Here is a 27,878-nt window from a genome sequence, read left to right as displayed (position 1 = left end):
CTCGACTAATGAAGCTACAGTATTCTGTTCCATCGACCTAATGTTATATATGAATGAGCGTCGCATAGAGATAACTATAAGGAGTCAGAATTTGTGCCTCAACCACCAAATGTACCAAATGTATAATAGGCAACAGAGGAGGGGGCAAAAAATCATGCACGTAGCTACTATTCGATATCTTCATAACAAAACAAATTGCCAAAAAATTGTGCTCTGGCTAACAGGAAGTGGAAATAAGGTTAAAATTTCAATGCGTATTGCGTCCATTGGCCAAATCAGATCCCCTGTGTTGGCTTTTATGTTGTTTTTTTTGGTCTAAAAATAATCGGTCTGTTTTATTAATGTGTTTATTCATTTTTCATATTATAAATTATAGTATTCCCACATTAAGAATTAAAAATACACCACAGAAATTTCTTGGGGCTGCTAGCTTAGGGGGGTGCTATGGGTATCTGGGGCACCCCTACAGCACCCCTAAACCCCTCCTTGGCGCCGCCTGTGAATCCTGTGTCGTCATGGGCTTGTGACGCTTGAACGTGTGGAGTGGAGTGCTGCATTTGCACCAGATTTGGAGTATACTGTTGTTGCGACGGTATCCTTAATAAATTTGGGAGTGTCGATTTCGGGGTGGGTGGATGTTAGGATGGATACGTATTGCCCTTTCTGATGTACCGGAGAGAGTTTTGCCCCGGCAAGTCAGACGCCGCAGCGGCTCTTCGGCGGTGTTTACAGTGTTGTGTGAAGTCGTCATCGGTCACTCGGCGAAATAACAGAAATCCATTCACGCTCTGGAAAGATGGATAGTACTATCATCGCCACGGATCCCTTTCGGAGGTTTCAGGATGACGGTTATAAGAACTGGATCAAAACCACCTTGGCTCTAGCCCACCTGAAGACACGCCTGGGAAGCTTCCTGGAAAACGAAACCGAAACTTTCCACCGGGCTCTGCGCGATAAAATCCAACTGAAGGGACAAGAGTGTTCCAATAACTGCAACTTTGGAAAGTGGGCACCCAGGCGTAATCAGGTGATTGGAGTCGGTTTGATGACCACGGCTGCGTTGGTGAAATCCGGGGGTGCACAGCGCACACCGTCAGTTCCTGTGCAACTAATTTAAGGGGCAGGGGAGGAAACGAAACCTAGATCTGCTTTGTCAAAACAGCCATCCATTCCTTGTAGTTCTCTTCTGATTCCAATAGAAAAGCATTCTAAAGGGTAAAATTGCAATAGGAAAAAAATAATATAAACCCGCTGGGTCCGTCTCCACCGAAATCTTTTTATGGCAAAGAAAATGTATCATTTTCCTGGGGGGGGGGGGTTCCATTATGGGAGTTATTGATAGCTATTCAAAGAAAAGATTCCATATTTTTTAACCGTATTTTTTCTTGTCAACAAATGTTTTCTGAGTTCTGGCAACCTGGCTGGTTAACAACAACAACAAAAAGCGATGAGTTTTTTTTTTGTAGTTTTTCAATTTGTTAGTACAAGTGACATTTAAAGAGATAGCATTTGATGAGAAATGAGTAGATGAGCATCCATTTTGATATTATTTGTATATTGAATTTTTTTCTCACATTTAAGTATACTTGTTTTCTAGTCAGCGGTTGAAAATGGTTTCCTTTGCTGAAACCACACTTTTAATCAGTTGTTTGTCGGTAAGACGATACTGAATGTAATTTAACTGTATCAACACAGAACCACAGAATTGCCTTCCAGCCAGAGGCATTTATTCCGGTTGAAACTGTATCGTGAGCACACAACTATTTAAGACACAGCCATTCATAGACTTGAATAGAGCAAGAACCACAAAATGAAGCCAGAATGCTGTCTCAAAGGACTCGGGCGTGTGGTATCAAAAACTGTTTCCCCATCAAGACTTACCCCCTAGCCGGGCGAAGGCGTTACACGGAAACGGGTCCGCTATCGGTTATGATTGGGTAAAGGTAAACGTTAGGTTAGGGTTAGGTTGAGGTTGAGGTTAGGTTGAGGTTAAATCAAGCGTCCCGGTGTTGTGTCGAACTCTGGCTAGGGGGAAACAGATCTCGACGGGGAAACAGAGTTCGCCACCACACCGCTACCTGCTAGATGACGTCATTTCTTATGGGCGTAGCAATTTGCATATGCCGTTACTAAGTGCTACATTGGCAGAGAGAAAAATCGGATGACGAAAGTGTTTACAAAAATTAGACGCCATCATGATAAACAACTATTTACGTTTTTACCGGAAGCATATCCAGCCAGGCATCGGAGGGAGTGAGACCAAAACCATTAGCCAGTGTATTTTAAAGAAACTCCAGAAGCCAGTCTAACATATTATCTTAACATAAATTGAATCAAGCATTTTAAAAACTTTTTTTGTCTTATCCCTGCCCACCTTATTTTTCACCACATAATAATATTTCACTTTTTCAATCTATGCAGCGGTGTGGAAAGTTGCTCTGCCCACAGCCCTGCTCACAGCAGCCCCCTCTTAGATTTGACTCTCATTAGAACAGGTGGAGAGCAGAAGAGCAGAACAGGATAGGCCTGTGTTACATGCGTCAACTTCACTTTTGTTGCTGAATGTATTGGTGTCAACCCAAACAGTCTCCTAAAGATCAGAAATAGATGCTAGCTCTGCCACCAGTCACTTTTGAGGAGGTACGTTGACAAGGGCTTCTGAAAAGACACTAAATGCGGTGACAAAACTGTCTAATTGGGAACAGTGGGTGCAAGTAGCTCATAGTAGAAGGAAAAATGTATGCTGTGACATGCTAGAGAAGAGCATGTCATTCACGGATTATTATTCATGCTCTATTTTCTAAACTTTGTAATCTAATGATTCCATCATTAAATTAGACTTCACTCTCATTTTCTAACCACAACTCCTGGTTGAATCCTTTGAATTTTATGTTCTGATTGAATCCTTTCTATATATCTATTTTCAATTTTAATAATGTTGTGGCTTAAATGCACCACGTGCAAAGCAAACTGAAAAAGCTCTGAGTATTCATTACATGTTTTGAGGCTCTATAGCAGAAAAGACCCAAACCTTTTTGGACCTAGTTTGATTCTTTTATTTTGTGGCTGATTTCAGATTCCCCCTCTTCAGTGTAAAGTGTGTGCTCCTTGGAGAGATGAGATCTGGGCTAACCACACCTCTAAAGGTGCGCTGGTGTATTGGAATAACTGTACACCTAAGCTGTGGCCCAAAGAGAAATGGGAAGTGGCTAAGGTATTTGACCACAGCCTCCGAGCTGCATTATTGATATGCATCACATGTTGTTGTTGTTGTTTTTTTCTCTAGACCTTTATTAATCATAATAATCCATTGAGAACTGCTTTCATTTCAGGTGTACATGCCCAAAGGCAAGAAGACACAACGGTTAGGAAAGGACTTTGATATCTCCGCCTTCCTCAATCTTATGTCATTTTGCAAACATTTTGAGCAATACGTGCAGATGAATCTTCTTACAAAGGTAAAAGTTTTGTGTTTAACAATCCATACAGTTAAGCCTTGCATGGTAAACTGAGAGATGATGTTATCCGTTCAGCAGTGGCGTACCATGTTGTTTCAGTCAGGGCCTTCAGTGACAAACTGCACCCCCCCCCCACACACACACACACACAAATTTCTCATATGGATGCCGATACAGCCAACACAGCCATATACAAAATACATTATCATGCACTATATGTATTTCTGCATCATCACCAACAAGACAGCTGATCTTCAACAACCACAACGCACACGCAAACCATTGTGCACTATAGCAGCTATTGCAGCTTCACCATTAGAAGATCTTTTATTATGTCACTCAGCAACCGGATTGCACCCGTACAGCTCAAGGCACAAAAACAGCAAGTTTCCACGGTTGATTTAGTGTTCACTCACGCAACCTCAACAAATTCAATGAAGTGTAGCCACAATATTATCAGGGCACTGCCTTCGATTCAACACGAAAAATGTGCACACCCACCTTGAGTTAAAGTTGAGAGACTCATGACAGCTTTCTCTAATGAAATTCATCCAGCAATTTAGTCCGTTGGGGAGAATGTGTAAAAAATGCAGACATGCCTACCAGCATGGAGATCGCTGGATCGAGTCCCTGTGTTACCGCCGGCTTGGTCGGGTGTCCCTACAGACAAACTTGGCCGTGACAGCAGGTGGGAAGCCGGATGGGGGATGTGTCCTGGTCGCTGCACTAGCGCCTCCTCTGCACCTGTTTGGGGGGGGGACTGGGAGGAATAGCGTGATCCTCCCACTTGCTACGTCCTCCTGGTGAAACTCCTCACTGTCAGGTGGAAAGAAGTGGCTAGCGACTCCACATGTATCGGAGGAGGCATGTGATAGTCTACAGCCCCCCCCCCCCGGAACAGCAGAGGGGGTGGAGCAGTGACCGGGACAACTCGGAAGAATGGGGTAATTGGCCAGATACCACTGGAGAGAAGAGAGAAAAAACTCCACACACACACACACACACACACACACACACACACACACACACACACACACACACACACACACACACACACAAAAAATGCAGACAATCCTCCCAGATTCACAAAAAAACATGAAGAAGATTGACAACAAGATCGTTAGTAGCTGTGAATGTGGCAGTCATTGTGTTTTCCATCAGCACGTAGCTTATACCCCTTTCACACTGGCCAAAAAACCCCACAAAAACCCTGCTAATGTCTGCCTTTGGTCAATGTGAAAAGGCGGATGTTAGCAGGGTTTTTTGGCCAATGTGAAAGCAGTTTTAGTTTGCTCACAACCCACCGAAGGCTCAAGCTGAAAGTTGATCATGACACCGGGGGCTAGCACCATTACATCGCAGGGCCCCTGGGGCGTTCTTCACCACACATCGACATTTGATTGGGTGATGACACGGCCACTCAAAGTTGTAATCAGTTTTCAGCTTCAAGGAAAGGCTAGCAATACCAGTAGTGCTGGCTCAAAGAGCTGGGATGCATTTAGATGACATTCTGGTATGGGAATCCCTGCTCAGCCCCATGAGAAAACAAGTAAATGAATTCAGACACATTTCAGGCACACTTCAATTTGGCTATGAAAACTACATTAGGATTTTGATTTTGACAGGGCCAGCAGAGATGGCCCTGACAGCCCACCACTGCTGTTCAGGGGATTCAGCTCAAGAGTGAAGAGTTTCATTTTTCAAGAGATGAGTGAAGAAATAGATGAGTGTGTCCTGCTGTATGGTGTGTGTCCTGACTTTTATGTCGTTCCCCCTGTGCCTGTAGGTGACCTTTGTCAGGAACCAGGTCATGCATTCTGCAGACTTCAGCGTGAGTCTGGAGCAGTTAGAGGAGTTCCTGCAACAGATTAAAAATCTGGGTAGAGCACTCGAAAGACACTCCCCAGAGTTCAATAACCTGTCCATGAGGATCGAGGAGGTGTGTGTCTCTGCGTTGCTCTTCATGAGTAAACTCCTGTACTTTGTTGTGCATTGCACTTGGTGTATTTTTGCAGGAGAAGAATCAGACACAGTGCCAAACATATTGTTTGCACTACAATATAGTGAATGTCATTCATTTATTATTATCATCAGTTTGATATTTTGGTGTGGAAATAGCATGTTATAAATCTTTTTTTGTTGTATATCATACAATGTTATACACTATGTTGATGCCTAATTTACCCAAACTGAGTCCAGGTCTTTAAAGCTAAAATCCTGATGATTTACATGCAAACAAATGTCCATTTTGATACTCGCATATAAGACAATAGCTAATACACTCGATCATTTTGATGAATACTTTCATACTCTCCTGGGAAAAAAAATGATTTGGTAAATCACTACAGCAACCAAATGTGAAAGAGGAAAGCAGCGCAATTGAACGAAAAGCTCAATTGCTATAGCTAAAAAGCTGATGCGGCAGACCATGTTCCTGGAAGAACGTTACCAACAGATTATAAAAAAAAAAAAAGCTAAAATTCAGGTGTCAATCATGTTTTGTTTTTGTTTTTTTGCCGTTGAGAAGGTGCTGCCCACCAGAGTCACATTTTGAATGGATCTGTGGGACTCTGATCGCAAAAACGCCACTGCTGTTACCTCTAATCATCACTGGTGTCAATAAATTGGACAAAGAGACAAACTTAATTACTGTAGCTTTAAGGCCATGTTGGAAAACAGTTTCTAAATGGCCCAAAGAGTGTGTGATTTTGAGTTATGGGATGAAACAAAAGGATTTTTTGTTTAAGACTTTGTCAATCCTCAGCTCCAGAATCTAGACTTCAGCCTGATTTTAAGTGATGAAGTTGGACTTGTATTACACTCTGCTTCGACCCACCCCATCAAACCTCGCGATGCCAACCACTTACTCGACATGGAGTTGCAGATAATGAAGGAAAAGATGGAGTTCCTGTTTGAACTCCATGAAGCGAGCAGTGAAAACAGGCTTACCGTAAGACACAACTTAATGTATTCAACAGGGTACAGAGCCTGTGCAGATTCATATTTTTTGATCATCCTGATTTTGTTTGTGTGTTTTTTGTGTGTGTGGATGAAGACAAACAAGCCTATATGTGGCTTGATCAGTTGGATGATGAGAAACTAAACCACCTGTATTTTGTGTGTGTGTGTGTGTGTGTGTGTGTGTCTGTGTGTGTCTGTGTGTGTCTGTGTGTGTCTGTGTGTGCGTGCGTGCGTGCGTGCACACTCGTCTTTAGTTGGAGGAGCTGCAATGTGTGAGGGTGTTCCTAGAAAGGAACAAGGACCTGCGTGAGAGGCTCCTGCCCCAATGGGAGAGGCTGATGGAGGTGCAGGAGCAGCAGGGACAGCAGATCAACTCACTGACGGGCAGAGTGGAAGAACTAGAAAAACAGACCCCCAACCTGGGTAAGAGAAGAGCATTTCTCCCCCATTACTGCCAAAGTATGGTGTGTTATTTCGGATTGTTCGTTTACAGATCAGTTTGGTGCGCAGATGATAGCAGCGGACCAGTACCTGTATTTGGCCAACTTTGAAAGGGTGCTGGCAGCAGTTTGCAGTATGCTGGTGTTTGTGCGCACTTGCATTTTATTGAGGCACACCTACACCTACAGAGCATTCAGTTGAAAAAACATTGGATGTTGGTATGGTGTTGTAACCACAATAGACCAAACTGGCTAAGAACCAGTATTGGTGCAATAGCAAAACTTTTAAAGAAACTTTACACTACAGCAATAGCAGAATGGAGCCTATTCAAAGAAATACTAAATGATTGATGAATTGGAGTTGTGTGTGACTCATGTGGTGGGCGACCTTGCTTCCACAGACTGTTGTAGAAGGTTGTGGGTGGAAAAACTGAGAGCTGGTAGTACTAGTCTTTTTCTGTGTTTTTCAGATTCGGACTACATGAGCACCAAAATGCATAAAAATCATCTTTTGGAGGAAGCCAGGAAATGGGGATGGCCTGAACCTTCCTTCTCAGAGATCCGTGAGCCTACAGGTGACTATTACACATGCACAGAGAAGCAAGTATGAGAGTATTTTGTGTTTTCAATCAATGCAAATATGTCAAATTAACTCAGTTCATCGTATCTTCGTGGAACATAGCTTCCATATCACTGTACTAAAGATAGGGCATCATTGTCATTGTATTAGATACAGAGGATAACATCATCTTGTGTATTAGCCTCTGACAATATACCAGGGTTCCCTGCAAAAAAGATGCAGGGCTAATGTTTCTGTACAGTCATTGCATTTTCCAGAATTAAAACCCCTTCACTATCAAAATGACAAGGACTGCAGTTACTACAGACTATCAAAGGATTCAAATTATTCATTCATTTATTCATTCATCTTCAGCTGCTTCTACGGGGTAGGGTCGTGGTGGCAGTAAGCTAAGTAGGGCACTCCAGCTGTCCCTCTCCCCAGCAACACCCTCCAGCTACTCCTGGGGGATCACAGGGCGTTCCCAGGCCAGACTGGACATGTAGTCCCTCCAGCGAGTTCTGGGTCTACCCCGGGATCTCCCCCCAGTTGGCCGTGCCCGGAAAACCTCCAAAGGAAGGTGCCCAGGAGGTATCCTGATCAGATGCCCAAACCACCTCAACTAGCTCCTTTTGACGTGAAGGAGCAGCGGCTCTACTCCGAGCTCCCTGCGGATGTCTGAGCTCCTCACCCTATCTCTAAGGCTGAGCCCAGACACCCTATGGAGGAAACTCATTTCAGCTGCTTGTATCCACGATCTCACCCTTTCGGTCACTACCCAAAGCTCATGACCATAGGTGAGGATTGGAACAAAGATTGACTGGTAAATTGAGAGCTTTGCCATCCGGCTCAGCTCCCTCTTCACCACAACGGTCCGGTACAATGTCCACATTACTGCTGATGCTGCACCAATCCACCTGTCAATCTCCTGCTCCGTCCTACTCTCACTCGTGAACAAGACCCTGAGATACTTGAACTCCTTCACTTGAGGCAACAACTCATCCCCAACCCAGAGGGAGCAATCCACCATTTTCCGATAGAGAACCATGACCTCAGACTTGGGGGTGCTGACTCTCATCCCAGCCATTTCACACTCAGCTGCAAACCACCCCAGTGCATGCTGGAGGTCACGTTCTGATGAAGCCAACAAAACTACATCATCTGCGAAAAGCAAAGATGCAGTTCTGAGGTTCCCAAAATGGACACACTCCTCACCTTGGCTGCGCCTTGAGATCCTGTCCATGAATATCCCAAACAGAATCAGAGACAAGGGACAACCTTGGCAGAGTCTGACACCCACCGAAAACGTGTTTGACTTTGTGCTGAGAATGCGGACACAACTCTCACTTTGGTTATACAAGGACCAGATGGCTTGTAGCAACTGCCCCGGTACCCCATACTCTCACTGTACCCCCCACAGAATGTCCCGGGGTACATGGTCGTAAACCTTCTCCAAGTCCACAAAGCACATGTAGACTGGCTGGTCAAACTCCCATGTCCCCCTCAGCACTTCCGCAAAGGTAAAGAGTTGGTCCGTTGTTCCACGGCCAGGATGGAATCCTTATTGTTTCTCCTGGATCCAAGGTTCGACAATCGGTCAGAGCCTCCTTTTCCAGGACCCTAGGGTAGAATTTCTAAGGGAGGCTGAGCAATGTGATGCCCCGATAATTAGAACACACCCTCTGGTCCCCTTTTTTAAATATTGGAACCACCACCCCAGTCTGCCATTCCACAGGTACTGTCACCAACCTCCACACGACACTGAAGAGGTGTGTCAACCAAGACAGCCCAACAATGTAAAGAGCCTTCAGCATCTCAGGGCAAATCTCATCCACACCCGGTGCCTTGCCACCGAGGAGCTTCTTAACTACCTCAGAGACCTCTGCCAGGGATATGGGTGGGGCTTCCCCTGAGTCTTCAGACTCTACCTCCTCCACTGAGGATGTGTTACCCGAGTTCAGGAGCTCCTCAAAGTGTTCTTTCCACCGCTCAACAACATCCCCAGTCCAGGTTCACAGTTCCCCTCCCCTGCTGAACAGCCTGAGTCAAGCCCTGCTTCCCCTTCCTGAGTCGCCGGATGGTTTGCCAGAACTTCCTTGAGGCCAACTGAAAGTCCTCCTCCATAGCCTTGCTGAACTACTCCCACACCCGAGTTTTTGCTTCCACGACCGCCAAAGCCGCAGCCCTTCTGACCTCCCAGTACCTGTCTGCTACTTCAGGAGACCCCTGGGCCAACCAAGCCCAAAAGGCCTCCTTCTTCAGCCTGACAGCTTCCTTCACCACCAGTGTCCACCAGCTGGGTCTTGGGTTGCCGCCTCAACAGGCACCGATGACCTTATGACCACAGCTCATGCCTGCCGCATCTGCAATAGAGGCTTTTAACATGGCCCACTCAGACCCCATGTCCCCAGCCTCCCTCAGGAAACATGAGAACTTCTTCCGGGGGTGGGAGTTGAAGACCTCACGGACAGGGGCCTCTGCCAGACGTTCCCAGTTCACCCTCACTACACATTTGGGTTTGCCAGGACTGTCCGGTAGCCTTCCCCGCCATCTGATCCAACTTACCACCAGGTGGTGATCAGTTGACAGCTCTGCTCCTCTCTTCACCCAAGTGTCTAAAACATATGGCCGCAGATCCGATGATACGACCACAAAGTCTATCATCGAGCTTCGGCCTAAGGTGTTCTGGTACCAAGTACATGTAAACATCATGTTTGAACATGATGTTTATTATGACCAATCCATGACTCACACAGAAGTCCAATAACAAGGCACCGTCTGGGTTCAGCTCAGGGAGGCCATTCCTCCCAATCATGCCACTCCAGGTTTCTCCATCGTTGCCCACATGAGTGTTGAAGTCCCCCAACAGAACTACAGAGTCCCGAGGCAGGGCCCTATCCAGGACACCACCACAGAGACTCCAAGAAGGCCGGATACTCCAAACTGCTATTCGGTGCATAAACACACACAACAGTCAGAGCCTTCTCCCCAGCGACTCGCAGTCATATAGAGGCGACACTCTCATCCCCCGGGGAGAACTCCAACATGGCAACACTCAACCGGGGACTTGTGGGTATCCCCACACCCGCCCAGCACCTGTCACCTTGGCCAACTCCAGAAAAGTAATGAGTCCAGCCCCTCTCCAGGAGTTTGGAACCAGAGCCCATGCTATGTGTGGAGGTGAGCCCAACTATAATCTAGTTGGTACCGCTCCACCTCCCGCACCAGCTCAGGCTCCTTCACTGCCAGAGTGGTGACATTCCACATCCCGAGGACCAATGTGCGATGCTGGAAGGCAGCACGCCCCAGTCCCTGCCTTTGCCTGCCGCCCGGCCTGCATTACACCCTACCCCAATGCTCATCCCTGCGTGTGGTGGGTCCATGAGGTGGTACTCAAATTATAACCCACTATATGATTTAAGAAGTAAATGTCACTTTAAGTCCCGTGACGAAATACAGGATGGACTAAAATAGAAATTTGTCAAAATGTTTTGCAACAAGCCGTAGGATGTGAATGTTAATCAAATGACCTCTGACCCCTGCATATGTGTGTTCACCAGGGTTCCGGGGCAAGGTGAGAGTTAATAATCAGATATTCACAGGGCATCAGATTTGTAGATCTAAAATACTAGCTCACCAAGACGTTGCAAAAGAAGCCCTTCAGCAGCTGTCTGCAGAGATAACCAGTGATCAAGGGGATGGAGAGGACAATATTGCCCAGTCACAAAGTGCTACAGAAGCAGGTACCACTTCACCAGCTCCAATGGTACCTTTACATCACACTACAACTTACTCAAAAATACAGCAGGTGGTCTAACCTTAGATTTCACCCCTTTCTTCAGGCCCCTGTTTCTTTTACAGTGTCACTGTGGCCCTTCACACCGAGGTGTCCTCTGACCGTGGATGTGACAAGGTGGAGGCTGTGGAGTCTGTCTATAAGAAAATAGCCTCTGTATTTGGACTGGACGGCTCAGCGTCAGGTTGGAGACTGAGCTCCATGTGCTGCTCTTCATAATATTGTTAAAGAAATCTCCTCTGACCATTTTCCTCAGTATCACCGCCATTTATCATTCCAGGTTCTTCCTATAAGGAGCAGGTTCTGCAGTACTGTCAGAGACATGGCGTCCCACCTCCAGAGAAAATCAATAGACGTGGTGTCTTCAGCCTTCATCTCAACGGAGAAATCACCTTTTATGATTTGGGTAAAAGCTCAAACAGTCGTCATTACAAAATATTAACCATGTCATGTCACGTCATGTCACAGAAACTTTATTCACTGTTTGTTGACTGGGTTGACAGTATGTACGGCATTTTGAAGTTTAATTATTTGCAAAGTCTATGCTTTGTTGTTAAGTTTATTGGCTGTAAGTTCAGAATAGAGGAACCCTAAACAGTCTCTGTGGGGAAACTGACTCATGGCAGGAGGACATTATGGTTTATATTTTCTGAAAACAATACAGCAACAATATCAAAGAAAGTCGAATCAGTTCATCTGGAAACATTGTTTATTGACAGATACATTTCATCACTCATCTAAATGACCTCTTCAGCCTAAACTAACTGCAGGTATCCGCACTCATAAACAATACAGTTGCATAAACACCGAAACCAACGACTAGTTTCATATGCAAATATGGGCGTGGCCATTAATTAAAGTTGCAATGGCCATGTGTGCTATTCACAGAGGACTTGGAAATGTTTGCAATCACAGCATTGTAAAGTGGTGACAAATATACCCTTAGCCCCCCCCGGTTCAGGGATGATCATTCCCTCTTCACATAGATGACCTCTTTGACTCCCCATTCAAGCCAGCGTTCCTCCTTATCAAGGATGTGCACATCCTCATCCTTTAAAGAATGGCCACTGGCCTGTAGATGGCTGTAGACTGCGGAGTCCTGGCCTGATGCGTTAGCTCTTTGTGTTGCGCCATCCTCTTGGCCAGTGTCTGTTTGGTTTCCCCAATGTACAAGTCACAGAAATCTTCCTGGCACTTAACAGTGTACAAGGATCGGGTCCCGCGGCACAATCACAGCAATATAGTGTACGCTGTTAAGTGCAAGGGGATTGCCGTGACTTGTACATTGGGGAAACCAAACAGACACTGGCCAAGAGGATGGCACAACACGGACGAGCTAACATGTCAGGCCAGGACTCCACAGTCTACAGCCATCTACAGGCCAGTGGTCACTTTTTTTTTAACTTTTTTTTTGTGGATTTTTTCCCACTTTTTCTCCCCAATTGTATCCGGCAAATTACCCCACTCTTCCAAGCTGTCACTGCTCCACCCCCTCTGTCCTTCCAGGAAAGGGTGCGGACTGCCACATGTCTCCACCGAAACATGTGGCGTTGCCAGCCGCTTCTTTTCACCTGACAGTGAGGAGTTTCGCTAGGGGGACAGCGCGTGGGAGGATCATGCTATTCCCCCCAGCCCCCCCAGCCCCCCCCCCCGAACAGGCACCCCGACCTATCAGAGAAGGCACTAGTGTAGCGACCAGGACACATACCCACATCCGGCTTCCTACCCGCAGACAGGCCAATTGTGTCTGTAGGGATGCCCGACCAAGCCGTAGGCAAAGCAATAGACCGCCATGCCACCCAGACGCCCCACAGTGGCCAGTCTTTCAAGATGAGGATGTGCATCCTTGATAGGGAGGAACGCTAGTTTGAACGGGGGGGGGGGGTCAAAGAGGCCACCCGTGTTAAGAGGGAACAACCATCCCTGAACCGGGGGCTAAGAGTACATCTGTCGCCATCTTACAATGCTGTCAATTCTGAGTTCATTTAAAGTGCATTATCACACCAAGGTGTCCCAACACACTTTGCGACATACTTTACTTACTTTACAGTAAGAACGCAAATGAAATTTACATTAAGAATGTAAATAAAAGGAAAAAATTATTATTATCATCTGTTATTGCTTTCCTATATATAGTTTTTCTTCTATTCATTTATTTTCTTAGAAAATATTTCAACTTGCTGTGATTGCAAACATTCCCACATTCTCTCTGAATAGTACACATGGCCACTGAAACTCTAGTTAATGGTCACACCCATATTTACGAATGAAACCGATCCTTGGTTTCACTCGTTATGCCCCTGTATTGTTTACAAGGGGTGGGGGTATCTGCAGTCAGTTTAGACTGGAGAGGTCACTTAGATGAGTGATGAAATGTATCTGTCAATAAACATTGTATCCACATGAGCTGATTCAACCTTCTTTGATTATCCTACCTAAATTATTGAGCATGCATGAAGACAAAACAACACAACACGTAGATCTCAACATTGCAGTAGACATAGCCAGTATTGACCAAAATGTTTTACCTAAAATGGCTGTGAATGTTGCATAGATGCATACAATTCCAGCACATCATTTGAGTGCAAAGAGTAGAAATAACATCATCTAAGATTGTACTGATGGAAATATACAATATAATACAATTCAATATACATTATTTGAATACTGGTTGTATTTGGTGGTTTGAAATGTTCTTAGAAACAGTTCAGTTTTTTTTCCCCCACCAGAGGGCTCTAAAAGGAAGAAGCAGGCGCAGCAACAGGCAGCCAAAGCAGCCCTGCAGGGGCTGAGCGGGGTCCTGGAGGAAAAGAGAGTTTTGGGTGAAAATTATGTCGGAGCCCTAAAGGAACTTGTGGACACCTGGAAGCTGGGGAGAGAGTGTTATGACTGCAGCGACACACCGGAGAGTTCAGGGGAAAGATCAAGATGGGTGGCGAATCAGGAGAGAGATGAAGAAACAGAAGCCAGGAAGAGGATCAAACATCAGAGCGGGGAAGAAAGAAAAGATGGTGAGGGTAACCTGGTCTACATTCAAGCAAAGCTCTTGTTCACTGAGTCATGTTGCAAATCATATGTTGTAAACTTTTACATTTCACAATTAACACAAGTCAAAGAATTTGAATTGGTATGTTGCATATGTGCACAGCAAGATAAAAGTGAAATTAAGTATAGGGTTACATATCAAAGGCAAATATCAGAAATTAGTATAAAACTAAAATTGCAAAAAAAGAATGCAAATAAAAAACTATAAGTAGAAATGTATGAAAGTACATGTGCAGTAGTAAACAATACTGGACAGATTTTGTAAATTAGATTACAAAGTTCCTGTTGTATAGTTCAGTCAGGACCACTTTAGTTAAAAGAAACTTTTATTGCCATCTGAAGTAAGTTGTATTTGGTGGTATGGCTCTGATCTGGGACCTCTCTGCCCTTCCACGTGCATACGTGGAAAGCCTAAGGCAGGGAGAGCAGCAGTAAAGACCCCCTATAGGGTACAGAACAGAGCAGCAACCATCACAACAGAAATGACATTGATTAGGGAAATCTGGGTAGCATGGCTGTCTATTCCGTTGCCTTCCAACACGGGATCGCCGGTTAGATTCCCCTTTTACCTCCGGCTTGGTCGGACATCCTTACAGACACAATTGACCTTTCGCAAAGTACCGCCCCAGAACGGTGCTTGTCCAATCCTACCTTAGCAATGGTCCGTCAAGCTTTCAAACAGACAGCAAAATGCTGAAACGGTGTGCCTATGGGATCTGCAAATCGGATACTAGATATCTGAAAAGTTCGGAGAGGGTGTAATTTTCTTTCCCTTCCCGAAACCCAGAACGCAAGAAGTGCAATGTCGGCAATAGATTTCGCAGTATAGCAGACCCCATGGCCAGCTTAATCCATCCAAAATCAACAAAAATACCTGTCTGCTCCAAGCTAAGCTTGCTACTAGCTATTATTGATAGCTAATACAGCTAACGTATTATTACTGTTACTTTTACCCACACAATGCGCTGATTTCTTCATTCATGTTTTGGTGTTTTCCGGCTACTTCCTGGATAGTTCTGAAATGCTTGATGGGCATAGCAACAGTAACAAAGGGGGGCGGGACTTTGCGAAAGGTCAATTGGCTGTGTGTTTGAGTATGTGTCCTAGTTGCTGCACTAGCACCTCCTCTGGTCAGTCAGGGTGCCTGTTCAGGGTGGAGGGGGAACTGGGGGGAATAGCATGATCCTCCCACACACTACATCCCCCTGGCGCAACTCCTCACTGTCAGGTGAAACGAAGCAGCTGGCGACTCCATGTGTATCGGAGGAAGCATGTGGTAGTCTGCAGCCCTCCCCAGCTCAGTAGAGGGGGTGAAGCAGAGACCAGCATGGCTCGAAAGAGGGGTAATTGGTTGGATACAATTGGAGGGAGAAAGGTGAGGAAAAATCCCAAAATTAAAAAAAAGAAATGACAGTGAGTAGTCAGGTCTGAGTCTGATCCAGCATGAAAAGGAGGAGTTGGGGTGGAGGCAGATTGCAAACTGGCTTGCAGGGCAGCAGGAAGGGTAGGCAGGCTAAAGCAGCTTAAATAAGGTGCCCTGTATGAGATTTGACAATTGGACGCATAGGAGGGAATCAGCTGATTTGGGCTGGCTTTGAGATCAACTGCTATCAGCTGATGTCGGTGGGGTTGTAAACTGAGCTTGTCTTCGTGGCCTGCCTGAACACACATTATGCTCAATACTGTTGCACAAGTTAGTTCCTGATATTTTTATTAAAGTGTGTCTTATGTGATGTTTTAGAAGGTGGGAGCAGTTTATGGTGTTTTGACGTTGACGGTGACAAAAGAGGTTGCACACACTTTACTCCAAATTAAAGCCAAAGTGATCTAACCTTAGATTTCACCCCTTTCTTCAGGCCCCTGTTTCTTTTACAGTGTCACTGTGGCCCTTGACACCAAGGTGTCTTCTGACCACGGATGCGACACGATGAAGGCTGCAGAGTCTGTCTATAAGAAAATAGCCTCTGTATTTGGACTGGACGGCTCAGCGTCAGGTTGGAGACTGAGCTCCTTGTGCTGCTCTTCATAATATTGTTAAAGAAATCCCCTCTGACCATTTTCCTCAGTATCACCACCATTTATCATTCCAGGTTCTTCCTATAAGGAGCAGGTTCTGCAGTACTGTCAGAGACATGGTGTCCCACCTCCAGAGGAAATCAGTACATCTGATCCCTTTAGCCTTCATCTCAATGGAGAAATCACCTTTTATGATTTGGGTAAAAACTCAAACAATCGTCATTACAAAATTGTACCCCTGTTGTGCCACGTCATGTCACTAAGACTTTACTCACTGTTTTGTTGTCTGGGTTGACAGTATGTACGGCACTTTAAGGTTTAATTATTTGCAAAGCCTATGGCGTATTTTGACCTATTTCAAAAGGAGTATCTATGATGCTTCATTGTTAAGTTTATTGGCTGTAAGTGTTCAGAATAGAGGAAAGCTAAACAATCTCTGTAGGGAAACTGACTCACGGCAGGAGCACATTATGGTTTACATTTTCTGAAAACATATAAAACAACACAATATGTAGATCTCAGCATTGCAGGAGATCATGTCAGTGTTGACCGAAATGTTTTACGTAAAATGACTGTAAATGTTGCATAGATGCATGCAATTCCAGCACATAATTTGAGTGCAAAGAGTAGCAATAACATCAACCAAGATTATACTGATGGAAATATAGAATGCAATGCAATGCAATATACATTATTTGAATACTGATGATATGTGGAGGTTTGAAATGTTCTTCGAAACAGTTTAGTGTTTTTTTTTCCCCACGAGAGGGCTCTAAGAAGAAGAAACAGGCGCAGCAACAGGCAGCCAAAGCAGCCCTGCAGGGGCTGAGTGGGGTCCTGGAGGAAAAGAAAGTTTTGGGTGAAAATTATGTCGGAGCCCTAAAGGAACTTGTGGACACCTGGAAGCTGGGGAGAGAGCATTATGACTGCAGCGACACACTGGCGACTTCAGGGGAAAGAGCAAGATGGGTGGCGAACCAGGAGAGAGGCGAAGAAACACAAGTCAGGCAGAGGATCAAACATCAGAGCGGGGAAGAAAGAAAAGATGGTGAGGGTAACCAGGTCTACATTCAAGCAAAGCTCTTGTTCACTGAGTCATGTTACAAATCATATGTTGTAAACTTTTACATTTCACAATTAACACAAGTCAAGCCAGTTTTTATAGGCCAAGTGTCATCACATACAAGGAATTGGACTTGGTATGTTGCATATGTACACAGCAAGATAAAAGTGGAAATTAAGTATAGGGTTACATATCAAAGGCAAATATCAGAAATTGGTATAAAACTAAAAGTTCAAAAAAGAATACAAATAAAAAACTATAAGTAGAAATGTATGAAAGTACAAGTACAGTAGTAAACAATACTACACTGATTTTTTTTTAAATTGAATTATAAATATCCTGTTGTATAGTTCAGTCAGGACCACTTTAGTCAAAGGAGTCTTTTTTTGCCATCTGCAGTAAGTTGTATTTGGTGGTATGGCTCTGATCTGGGACCTCTCTGCCCTTCCACGTGCATACGTGGAAAGCCTATGGCAGGGAGAGCAGCAGTAAAGACCCCCTATAGGGTACAGAACAGAGCAGCAACCATCACAACAGAAATGACATTGATTAAGTCAGGTCTGAGTCCGACCCAGCATGAAAAGGAGGAGTTGGGGTGGAGGCGGGTTGCAAACCAGCTTGCAGGGCAGCAAGAAGGGTAGGCAGGCTAAAGCAGCTTAAATAAGGTGCCCTGTATGAGATTTGACATTTGGACGCATAGGAGGGAATCAGCTGATTTGGGCTGGCTTTGAGATCAGCTGCTAAAAGCTGATGTCGGTGGGATTGTAAACTGAGCTTGTTTTCGTGGCCTGCCTGAACTCACGCTATGCTCAATACTTTGCACAAGTTAGTTCCTGATGTTGATATTAAAGAGTGTCTTATGTGATGTTTTAGAAGGTGGGGGCAGTTTATGGTGTTTTGACATTGACGGTGACAAAAGAGGTTGCACACACTTTACTCCAAATTAAAGCCAAAGTGATCTAACCTTAGATTTCACCCCTTTCTTCAGGCCCCTGTTTCTTTTACAGTGTCACTGTGGCCCTTGACACCAAGGTGTCTTCTGACCGCGGATGTGACACGATGAAGGCTGCAGAGTCTGTCTATAAGAAAATAGCCTCTGTATTTGGACTGGACGGCTCAGCGTCAGGTTGGAGACTGAGCTCCTTGTGCTGCTCTTCATAATATTGTTAAAGAAATCCCCTCTGACCATTTTCCTCAGTATCGCCACCATTTATCATTCCAGGTTCTCCCTATAAGGAGCAGGTTCTGCAGTACTGTCAGAGACATGGTGTCCCACCTCGAGAGGAAATCAGTACATCTGATCCCTTTAGCCTTCATCTCAATGGAGAAATCACCTTTTATGATTTGGGTAAAAACTCAAACAATCGTCATTACAAAATTTTACCCCTGTTGTGCCACGTCATGTCACTAAGACTTTACTCACTGTTTTGTTGTCTGGGTTGACAGTATGTATGGCATTTTGAGGTTTAATTATTTGCAAAGCCTATGACGTATTTTGACCTATTTCAAAAGGAGTATCTATTATGCTTCGTTGTTAAGTTTATTGGCTGTAAGTGTTCAGAATAGAGGAAAGCTAAACAATCTCTGTGGAGAAACTGACTCACGGCAGAGCACATTATGGTTTACATTTCCTGAATACATATAAAACAACACAATATGTAGATCTCAACATTGCAGTAGATCATGCCAGTGTTGACCGAAATGTTTTACGTAAAATGACTGTAAATGTTGCATAGATGCATGCAATTCCAGCACATAATTTGAGTGCAAAGAGTAGCAATAACATCAACCAAGATTATACTGATGGAAATATAGAATGCAATGCAATGCAATATACATTATTTGAATACTGATGATATGTGGAGGTTTGAAATGTTCTTCGAAACAGTTTAGTGTTTTTTTTTCCCCACCAGAGGGCTCTAAGAAGAAGAAACAGGCGCAGCAACAGGCAGCCAAAGCAGCCCTGCAGGGGCTGAGTGGGGTCCTGGAGGAAAAGAAAGTTTTGGGTGAAAATTATGTCGGAGCCCTAAAGGAACTTGTGGACACCTGGAAGCTGGGGAGAGAGCATTATGACTGCAGCGACACACTGGCGACTTCAGCGGAAAAAGTAAGATGGGTGGCGAACCAGGAGAGAGGCGAAGAAACACAAGTCGGGCAGAGGATCAAACATCAGAGCGGGGAAGAAAGAAAAGATGGTGAGGGTAACCTGGTCTACATTCAAGCAAAGCTCTTGTTCACTGAGTCATGTTGCAAATCATATGTTGTAAACTTTTACATTTCACAATTAACACAAGCACAGCCAGTTTTTATAGGCCAAGTGTCATCACATACAAGGAATTTGACTTGGTATGTTGCATATGTACACAGCAAGATAAAAGTGGAAATTAAGTATAGGGTTACATATCAAAGGCAAATATCAGAAATTGGTATAAAACTAAAAGTTCAAAAAGAAATACAAATAAAAAACTATGAGTAGAAATGTATGAAAGTACAAGTACAGTAGTAAACAATACTACACTGATTTTTTTTAAATTGAATTGTAAATATCCTGTTGTATAGTTCAGTCAGGACCACTTTAGTCAAAGGAGTCTTTTTTTGCCATCTGCAGTAAGTTGTATTTGGTGGTATGGCTCTGATCTGGGACCTCTCTGCCCTTCCACGTGCATACGTGGAAAGCCTAAGATTTGACATTTGGACGCATAGGAGGGAATCAGCTGATTTGGGCTGGCTTTGAGATCAGCTGATGTCGGTGGGATTGTAAACTGAGCTTGTCTTTGTGGCCTGCCTGAACTCACGCAATGCTCAATACTATTGCACAAGTTAGTTCCTGATATTGATATTAAAGAGTGTCTTATGTGATGTTTTAGAAGGTGGGGACAGTTTATGGTGTTTTGACGTTGACGGTGACAAAAGAGGTTGCACACACTTTACTCCAAATTAAAGCCAAAGTGATCTAACCTTAGATTTCACCGCTTTCTTCAGGCCCCTGTTTCTTTTACAGTGTCACTGTGGCCCTTGACACCAAGGTGTCTTCTGACCGCGGATGTGACACGATGAAGGCTGCAGAGTCTGTCTATAAGAAAATAGCCTCTGTATTTGGACTGGACGGCTCAGCGTCAGGTTGGAGACTGAGCTCCTTGTGCTGCTCTTCATAATATTGTTAAAGAAATCCCCTCTGACCATTTTCCTCAGTATCACCACCATTTATCATTCCAGGTTCTTCCTATAAGGAGCAGGTTCTGCAGTACTGTCAGAGACATGGTGTCCCACCTCCAGAGGAAATCAATACATGTGGTCTCTTCAGCCTTCATCTCAAGGGAGAAATCACCTTTTATGATTTGGGTAAAAACTCAAACAATCGTCATTACAAAATTTTACCCCTGTTGTGCCACGTCATGTCACAAAAACTTTACTTACTGTTTTGTTGACTGGTTTAATAGTATGTACGGCAACAATCTCACAAACAACATTGCAGTAGGTCGATTCAGTGTTGACCGAAATGTTTTACGTAAAATGGCTGTAAATGTCGCGTAGATGCATAGATGCATCCAATTCCAGCACATGATTTGATTACAAAGAGTAGAAATAACACCAACCAAGATTATACTGATGGAAATACAGAATACAGTGCAATTCAATATACATTATTTGAATAATGGTGATATATGTGGTGGTTTGAAATGTTCTTTGAAACAGTTTAGTGTTTTTCTCCCACCAGAGGGCTCTAAGAAGAAGAAGCAGGCGCAGCAACAGGCAGCCACAGCAGCCCTGCAGGGGCTGGGCGGGGTCCTGGAGGAAAAGAGAGTTTTGGGTGAAAATTATGTCGGAGCCCTGAAGGAACTTGTGGACGCCTGGAAGCTGGGGAGAGAGCGTTATGACTGCAGCGACACACCGGAGAGTTCAGGGGAAAGAGCAAGATGGGTGGCGAACCAGGACAGAGGCGAAGAAACACAAATCAGGCAGAGGATCAAACATCAGAGCGGGGAAGAAAGAAAAGATGGTGAGGGTAACCTGGTCTACATTCAAGCAAAGCTCTTGTTCACTGAGTCATGTTGCAAATCATATGTTGTAAACTTTTACGTTTCACAATTAACACAAGTCAAGGAATTTGACTTGGTATGTTGCATATGTGCACAGCAAGATAAAATTGATATTAAGTATAGGGTTACATATCAAAGGCAAATATCAGAAATTAGTATAAAAACTAAAATTGCAAAAAAAAGAATACAAATAAAAAACTATAAGTAGAAATGTATGAAAGTACAAGTGCAGTAGTAAATAATACTGCACAGATTTTGTAAATTAGATTACAAATATCCTGTTGTATAGTTCAGTCAGGACCACTTTAGTTAAAAGAAACTTTTATTGCCATCTGCAGTAAGTTGTATTTGGTGGTATGGCTCTGATCTGGGACCTCTCTGCCCTTCCACGTGCATACGTGGAAAGCCTAAGGCAGGGAGAGCAGCAGTAAAGACCCCCTATAGGGTACAGAACAGAGCAGCAACAATCACAACAGAAATGACATTGATTAGGGAAATCTGGGTAGCATGGCTGTCTATTCCGTTGCCTTCCAACACGGGATCGCCGGTTAGTTTCCCCTTTTACCTCCGCCTTGGTCGGACATCCTTACAGACACAATTGACCTTTCGCAAAGTAGGATCAGACATAAGAGCGGGGATGGAGTAGAGAAAGAGGGGCCAGGGTGTGTGCTGGATACACTATCAGAGAAGGATAAGATGGAGAATGAGACTGACCGCCCCAGTAAGGTGTCAGTCATTGGCATTTCGCAAAATAGTCAACTTCTAAACACTCAGGTGTCCCATCCATCATGTGCTGATATCCCTGTTACCATGGAGACCAAAGCCACACCTACCATACCAGAGGGTAAGAAACTGTTGCTGGGCGTTATGTGGTCCACGGTAAAAATATAATATATAATGTATATCACAATGGATAGGGCTGCGCGCCGGCACAGTGGTTAGCACAGTCGCCTCACAGCAAGAAGGTCCTGGGTTCGAGCCCCGGGGTAGTCCAACCTTGTGGGTCGTCTCGGGTCATCCTTTGTGTGGAGTTTGTACGTTCTCCCCATGTCTGCGTGGATTTCCTCTGGGTGCTCCGGTTTCCTCCCACAGTCCAAAGACATGTAAGTCAGGTGAACTGGCCATACTAAATTGCCCCTAGGTATGAATTGCCCCTAGGTGTGTGTGTGTCAGCCCTGTGTGATGGCCTGGTGGCCTGTCCAGGGTGTCTCCCCGCCTGCCACTGAATGGCTGCTGGGATAGGCTCCAGCATCCCCACGACCCTGAGAGCAGGATAAGTGGTTCGGATAATGGATGGATGGATGGAAATTAATAGATTTTTTTCCCAAGTAAACTGGTCTGCAGTCAAATCGTCTACTGAGTTCTAAGCAATTACATCATGGAAAGCCTTAAAGGTTTAATGAATTACATCATACAGGGGAGTCAATTTTTTTTTTTACTTTTACCAAGTGTTAAAGATCAAGTCCAATGAAAATTACATTTACCAGTTTTGTTGTATTTTTAACAGATGGTTTGTGAACATAGTTACCTGAGAAGTGGCATGGCTCAGGAGGTAGAGCGGGTCATCCAGTAATCGGAACTCGCCGGTTCGTTCCCCAGCTCCTCTAGAGAGCATATCGAAGTGTCCTTGAGCAAGACCCTGAGCTCCTAACTGTTCCTGATGAACAGGTTGGCGCCTTGCATGGCAGCCTCCAGCATCAGTGTATGAATGTGTGTCTGAATGTGAGGCATACACTGTAAAGCGCTTTAAGAGGTCGGTAGACTTGAAAAGCGCTATATAAATGCAGTCCATTTACCAGGCTGTACTAAAACAGTTATAACAAATCAAATGACACTTCAAAAGTTTAAACAAAAATTGCACTCCTTCATTAATATCCCCCAGTAAACTTGAATTAAAATCATTGGAATGGATCTTCAAATCCTTCCTTTCAGATGATGGGCAGTTCCTAGGGTGTGTGACGGTGACTGTAAAGAAACAGCTCAAAACTCATGAGGCCTCCAGCCAGAAGGAGGCGCTACAAGTTGCCTACTGTAGTTTACTAAAGGACTTGTCCCTTGGTCCTACAGCTACAACAGGTAGGTGAACACACACACACACACACACACACACACACACACAAATACATATGCACACAACACAGAATTCTGTTGTAAAGGATCTTGCAAATTTGTAATTTGTGATATTGGGCTATACAAATAAAATTGATTTGATTTGATTTGATCTTGTCTTGTGGGCCTAGCTGAAGAGAAGCAGTTAGTTCTTGAGTTTTTCACACGGACAACATGTCAAGCCCCTGAGGAAGAAGAGAGAATTACAACTAATGGCGAACACCAATGCACTCTAAAAATTGATGGAAAATTCACCTTCTACAGTCCAGGTAGGCAGTTTTCGTATCTCCGTTGTCTTTTAGTCTGTTTCTATCTATCTATCTATCTATCTATCTATCTATCTATCTATCTATCTATCTATCTATCTATCTATCTATCTATCTATCTATCTATCTATCTATCTAGCGTTCTATTGTTCTATCATTTTATCTACCTATCTATCATTCTATCTATCTATCTATCGTTCTATCTATCGTTCTGTCTATCCGTCTGTCTCGTAGACACACACACACACACACACACACACACACACACACACACACACACACACACACACACACACACACACATAGTTTGATTCAATTTGATTCAGAAATTCAGCATATCAAATGAAATGGAAAATATAATGGCATTCTCAACAAGTGTTATAGCAGGACAAAACATTTGATTCAGAAATTCAGCATATCAAATGAAATGGCAAATATAATGGCATTCTCAACAAGTGTTATAGCAGGACAAAACACAACATAGCAATAACACCACAACCCTGTCTTTTTGAGTGGGGGCACTGAGGAAGCAGACAGCAGAACAGCTGGCAGCCAAGGAGGCCCTGAAGCATCTGGAAGGGCTCCTGGGAGGAATGAGCACCAAGCTTCCAGGTCAGGAAGGTTTCTTTACTGGGTAGCACCCACTCCAGAAAGACACATTCAACCCCTTCCTCAGAAGGAGTGAAATAAACATCTGGTGAAATGCATTGCATAGTAAAAGTTTTGGGCCACAGTCAGGACCTACTGTCTAACATCTTCATCACTGGTTTATGTCGAGGGTCAATATGGCGTGTACAGGCTGCAACACAGCTAACTGGAAGCAAGCATTCAATAAAACAGCAATGCAACCTTGTTTTTTTTACTTATTTATATGTTTTTGACAAGACAAATATAAAATGTACTCACATAAATTGGATGTAAAATAGGTTTTTGGTGTTGTTTAATCCACTTAACCCAAGATAGACACCTGCCTTACCACAAACACTACCAAAAACACACTTCTTACGGCGCCACCATACAAATCAAGTGTTTTACCTCTGTTGCCCCTGAACAGTTGCCGTATCAATAACCCTGACAATCACTTCATCCAATTAATCTAAACAATCTCCTTGAATTTGCGGTATTGGGCGTCCGGATAGTGCAGCGGTCTATTCCGTTGTTTACCAACACGGGGATTGCTGGTTCGATCCCTGTGTTACCTCCGGCTTGGTCGAGCATCCCTGCACGGCTTCCCACCCGTGTCTGCGGGTGGGAAGCCGGATATGGGTATGTGTCCTGTTTGCTGCACTAGCGCCTCCTCTGGTCAGTCAGTTGGGGCACCTGTTTGGGGGGAGGGGGAACTGGTGGGAATAGCGTGATCCTCCCACGCGCTACGTCCTCCTGGCGAAACCCCTCACTGTCAGGTGAAAAGAAGCAGCTGGCGACTCCACATGTATCGGAGGAGACGTGGTAGTCTGCAACCCTCCCCGGATCAACGCGGCGGGGGGGGGGGGGGTAGAGCAGTGACTGGGACAGCTTGGAAGAGTGGGGTAATTGGCCAAAAGTGCAACTGGGGAGAAAAAGGGGGGGGGATAGAATTTGCGGTACTGTGATACAGATTGCTCCTTGAAACCAACAACTGCCTACAGTTGTCACTAGGCAGGTTTTCCCTACCTTGTCCCTGTTTTTAAATGCAACATGGTCTCTTATCCCAGAGGAAAACTACAAAGGACGGCTTCAGGAGCTGGTAGCCCTACACAAGTTTGGTGATCTGCCACAGTACACGACCACAGACAGATCTGCCCCCGCGGCGGGACACTAATGGTTCGTACCTCATTCGCTCACTCACCCATCGACCTCCCCACTCCCCCCATACATACAAAGTCCCAATATCCTCTCATGGACATTTTCTGTCTGCAGTTTCTCTTTGTCAATACATTTCTTTGTGGACTTGCGGGTCATTGCTGTGTTTTGCTGTACATTGACAGGAAGGGGAAGAAGTGTAAGGAGGATGGTGGAGGAAGTTCAGAGGAAGACCCAAAACCTCTGTCACTGACCTATGAGATGTTTGCTCAGTGGCATTTGTACTCCCCACGGTCTGATGTAGTTTTATTGTTATAGCAGTAGTAGTAGTAGTAGTAGTAGTAGTAGTAGTAGTGGTAGTAGTAGTAGTTGTTGTATTTTGATTTCATCAAAATTCATCCATTGATCATTCATTTAAACTAGCAACATTTTTACCTGTGGTGATTGTTATTCAAGAATATGTCATAAAACAGTGATACAAATGCACGTGTTGAATTAAAAAATTATGTGTATGTTTAAGAAAGGATGGTATGAAATTGAAATCTCAAACATACTTTACGCCAAAAATATTTTGTGTGACGGCTCCGCGGTGGTGTAGCGGTCTAAGCATCGGCTTTGTGTCGATGCAGTTGCCCACTGGGGATCGGGGTTCGCGCCCCGGTCTCGTCAGATCCAACTATGGCTGGACTTGATGAAGCAGCAGTCATTGGCAGCGCTGTAATGCGTCTCTGTGTGTGTTGGAAAAAGCAGTGGTTCGGCCTGGAATAAAAGAAGTCAAATTCAGGACTGTGGCCTTGTTTACAAGGAGGATAAGATTTGGAGGCTTTGGGCGGTTGAAATGATATTTGCAAAAACAAAATATTTGGTAACACTTTAGTATGGGGAATGTAGTCACCATTAATTAGGTGCTTATTAGCATGCAAATTAGCAACATATTGGCTCTTAATTGGTCATTATTACGTACTCATTAATGCCTTATTCTGCATGGCCTTATTATACAACCAGTAAGCCATTAACTATGAGTTTTCCCTCTATAACCTCAGAATTATTGCTTATTAGTAGTACCATCTCAATATGTTTTGCTTAGTATGGACTTTATAAGGTGGTAGTACCACAAGAAGAGTTATTCTCCCTTACTAACACTTAATGAATATGGTCTGTTCTTACATAACAAAACACAAAACTACAAGTGTTAATAGTGTTAAATTACTGTAAATTAAGTTTTTGTTACTTAGAATATGTTCCCCATACTAAAGTGACATCTTGATCATTACTAATTCACTAGTAATTAAGTTTTTTTTATGTTCCCCATACTAAAGTGTTACCAAATATTTAAATTATATATATATACACACATTGCACTGATTTGGGGCGGCATGGTGGTGCAGTGGTTAGTGCAGTCACCTCACAGCAAGAAGGTCTTGGGGTTCGAACCCTGGAGTTGTTCAACCTGGGGGGGGGGGTCATCCCAGGTCGTCCTCTGTGTGGCGTTTGCATGGTCTCCCCATGTCTGCGTGGGTTTCCTCCGGGTGCTCCGGTTTCCTCCCACAGTCCAAAGACCTGTAGGTCAGGTAAATCGGCTGTACTAAATTGTCCCTAGGTGTGAATGTGTGTGTGTGTGTGTGTGTGTGTGTGTGTGTGGGTGCTGTGATGGCCTGGCAGCCTGTCCAGGGTGTCTCCCCACCTGCCGCCCCATGACTGCTGGGATAGGCTCCAGTATCCCCATGACCCTAAGTTGGATAAGTGGTTTGGATAATGGGTGGATGGATGGATTTGGATCTGTGAGGGATCTTTCTTTTGGAAGATCTCATATCTCCTTGTGATCTGTGCAGAGCCTGGGAAATGTAAAGCTTTATGTATTGTGTAGTTGTTGTACACTATAAACAGTAAGGCTGAAAAAGTTTGTGTCTGCTACCAAGAGCTGTCTTTCTTCATCATTCACTCAAAACTATCCAACATTATTATCTATGTGGTGTTTGTTATTATGTCATGAAACACTGATTAAACATGTGTCAAATCAAAGAATATGTGTTTGTTTATGAAAGGATGGGATGAAAATTGAAATCTCATCAATGTTTTGTTTGCACACCACTTTTCATTTCCTCAAAACACTATGAGCACTTGTAGTTAGTTTATGTTTCAATACGTAGACACTGGTACAACAAAGCTGTGGGCTGTGACTGACGCCAGACGCTGTCATCATCCATGTGGTCCCTCGCATTATTGTTGGTACTGCAGACGCTCTAACTTTGAGAAGGGACACTTCCTCTGTGCGGACTTGTGCAGAAGTATGTCACTTTGTTAACTTGAGTGTTGAAAGGGGCGTCTGGGTAGCGTAACGGT

The 27,878-nt window shown here is 44.2% G+C and overlaps 1 protein-coding gene across 2 annotated transcripts; it reads left to right on the top strand.

Annotated features, from left to right (window-relative positions):
- Window positions 1-340: 340 nt before the first annotated feature.
- Window positions 341-27,573, top strand: LOC130123766 (uncharacterized). Of its 2 annotated transcripts, XM_056293056.1 has the most exons (25): window positions 345-1,027; window positions 3,077-3,214; window positions 3,333-3,458; window positions 5,245-5,397; window positions 6,223-6,408; window positions 6,674-6,842; window positions 7,330-7,434; window positions 10,979-11,161; window positions 11,261-11,398; window positions 11,495-11,620; window positions 13,944-14,225; window positions 16,116-16,253; window positions 16,350-16,475; window positions 17,042-17,323; window positions 18,327-18,464; window positions 18,561-18,686; window positions 19,252-19,533; window positions 20,321-20,458; window positions 20,555-20,680; window positions 21,057-21,338; window positions 23,311-23,454; window positions 23,619-23,756; window positions 24,267-24,365; window positions 25,448-25,556; window positions 25,721-27,573. In XM_056293056.1, exons 1-24 carry the CDS (start codon window positions 797-799, stop codon window positions 25,552-25,554), a joined length of 3,963 nt encoding a protein of 1,320 aa, XP_056149031.1. In that variant the 5' UTR covers window positions 345-796; the 3' UTR covers window positions 25,555-25,556; window positions 25,721-27,573. The 2 variants fall into 2 exon arrangements, with proteins under 2 accessions (XP_056149032.1, XP_056149031.1); XM_056293057.1 differs by lacking the exon at window positions 20,321-20,458 and having other exon boundaries at window positions 341-1,027.
- Window positions 27,574-27,878: the final 305 nt, after the last annotated feature.

Source organism: Lampris incognitus, chromosome 14, assembly GCF_029633865.1.
Source record: "Lampris incognitus isolate fLamInc1 chromosome 14, fLamInc1.hap2, whole genome shotgun sequence".
NCBI classification, from domain to species: Eukaryota; Metazoa; Chordata; class Actinopteri; order Lampriformes; family Lampridae; genus Lampris; species Lampris incognitus.
The sequence above is the reverse complement of the archived record's forward strand: the minus strand, read 5'-3'. Positions and strand labels throughout refer to the sequence as shown.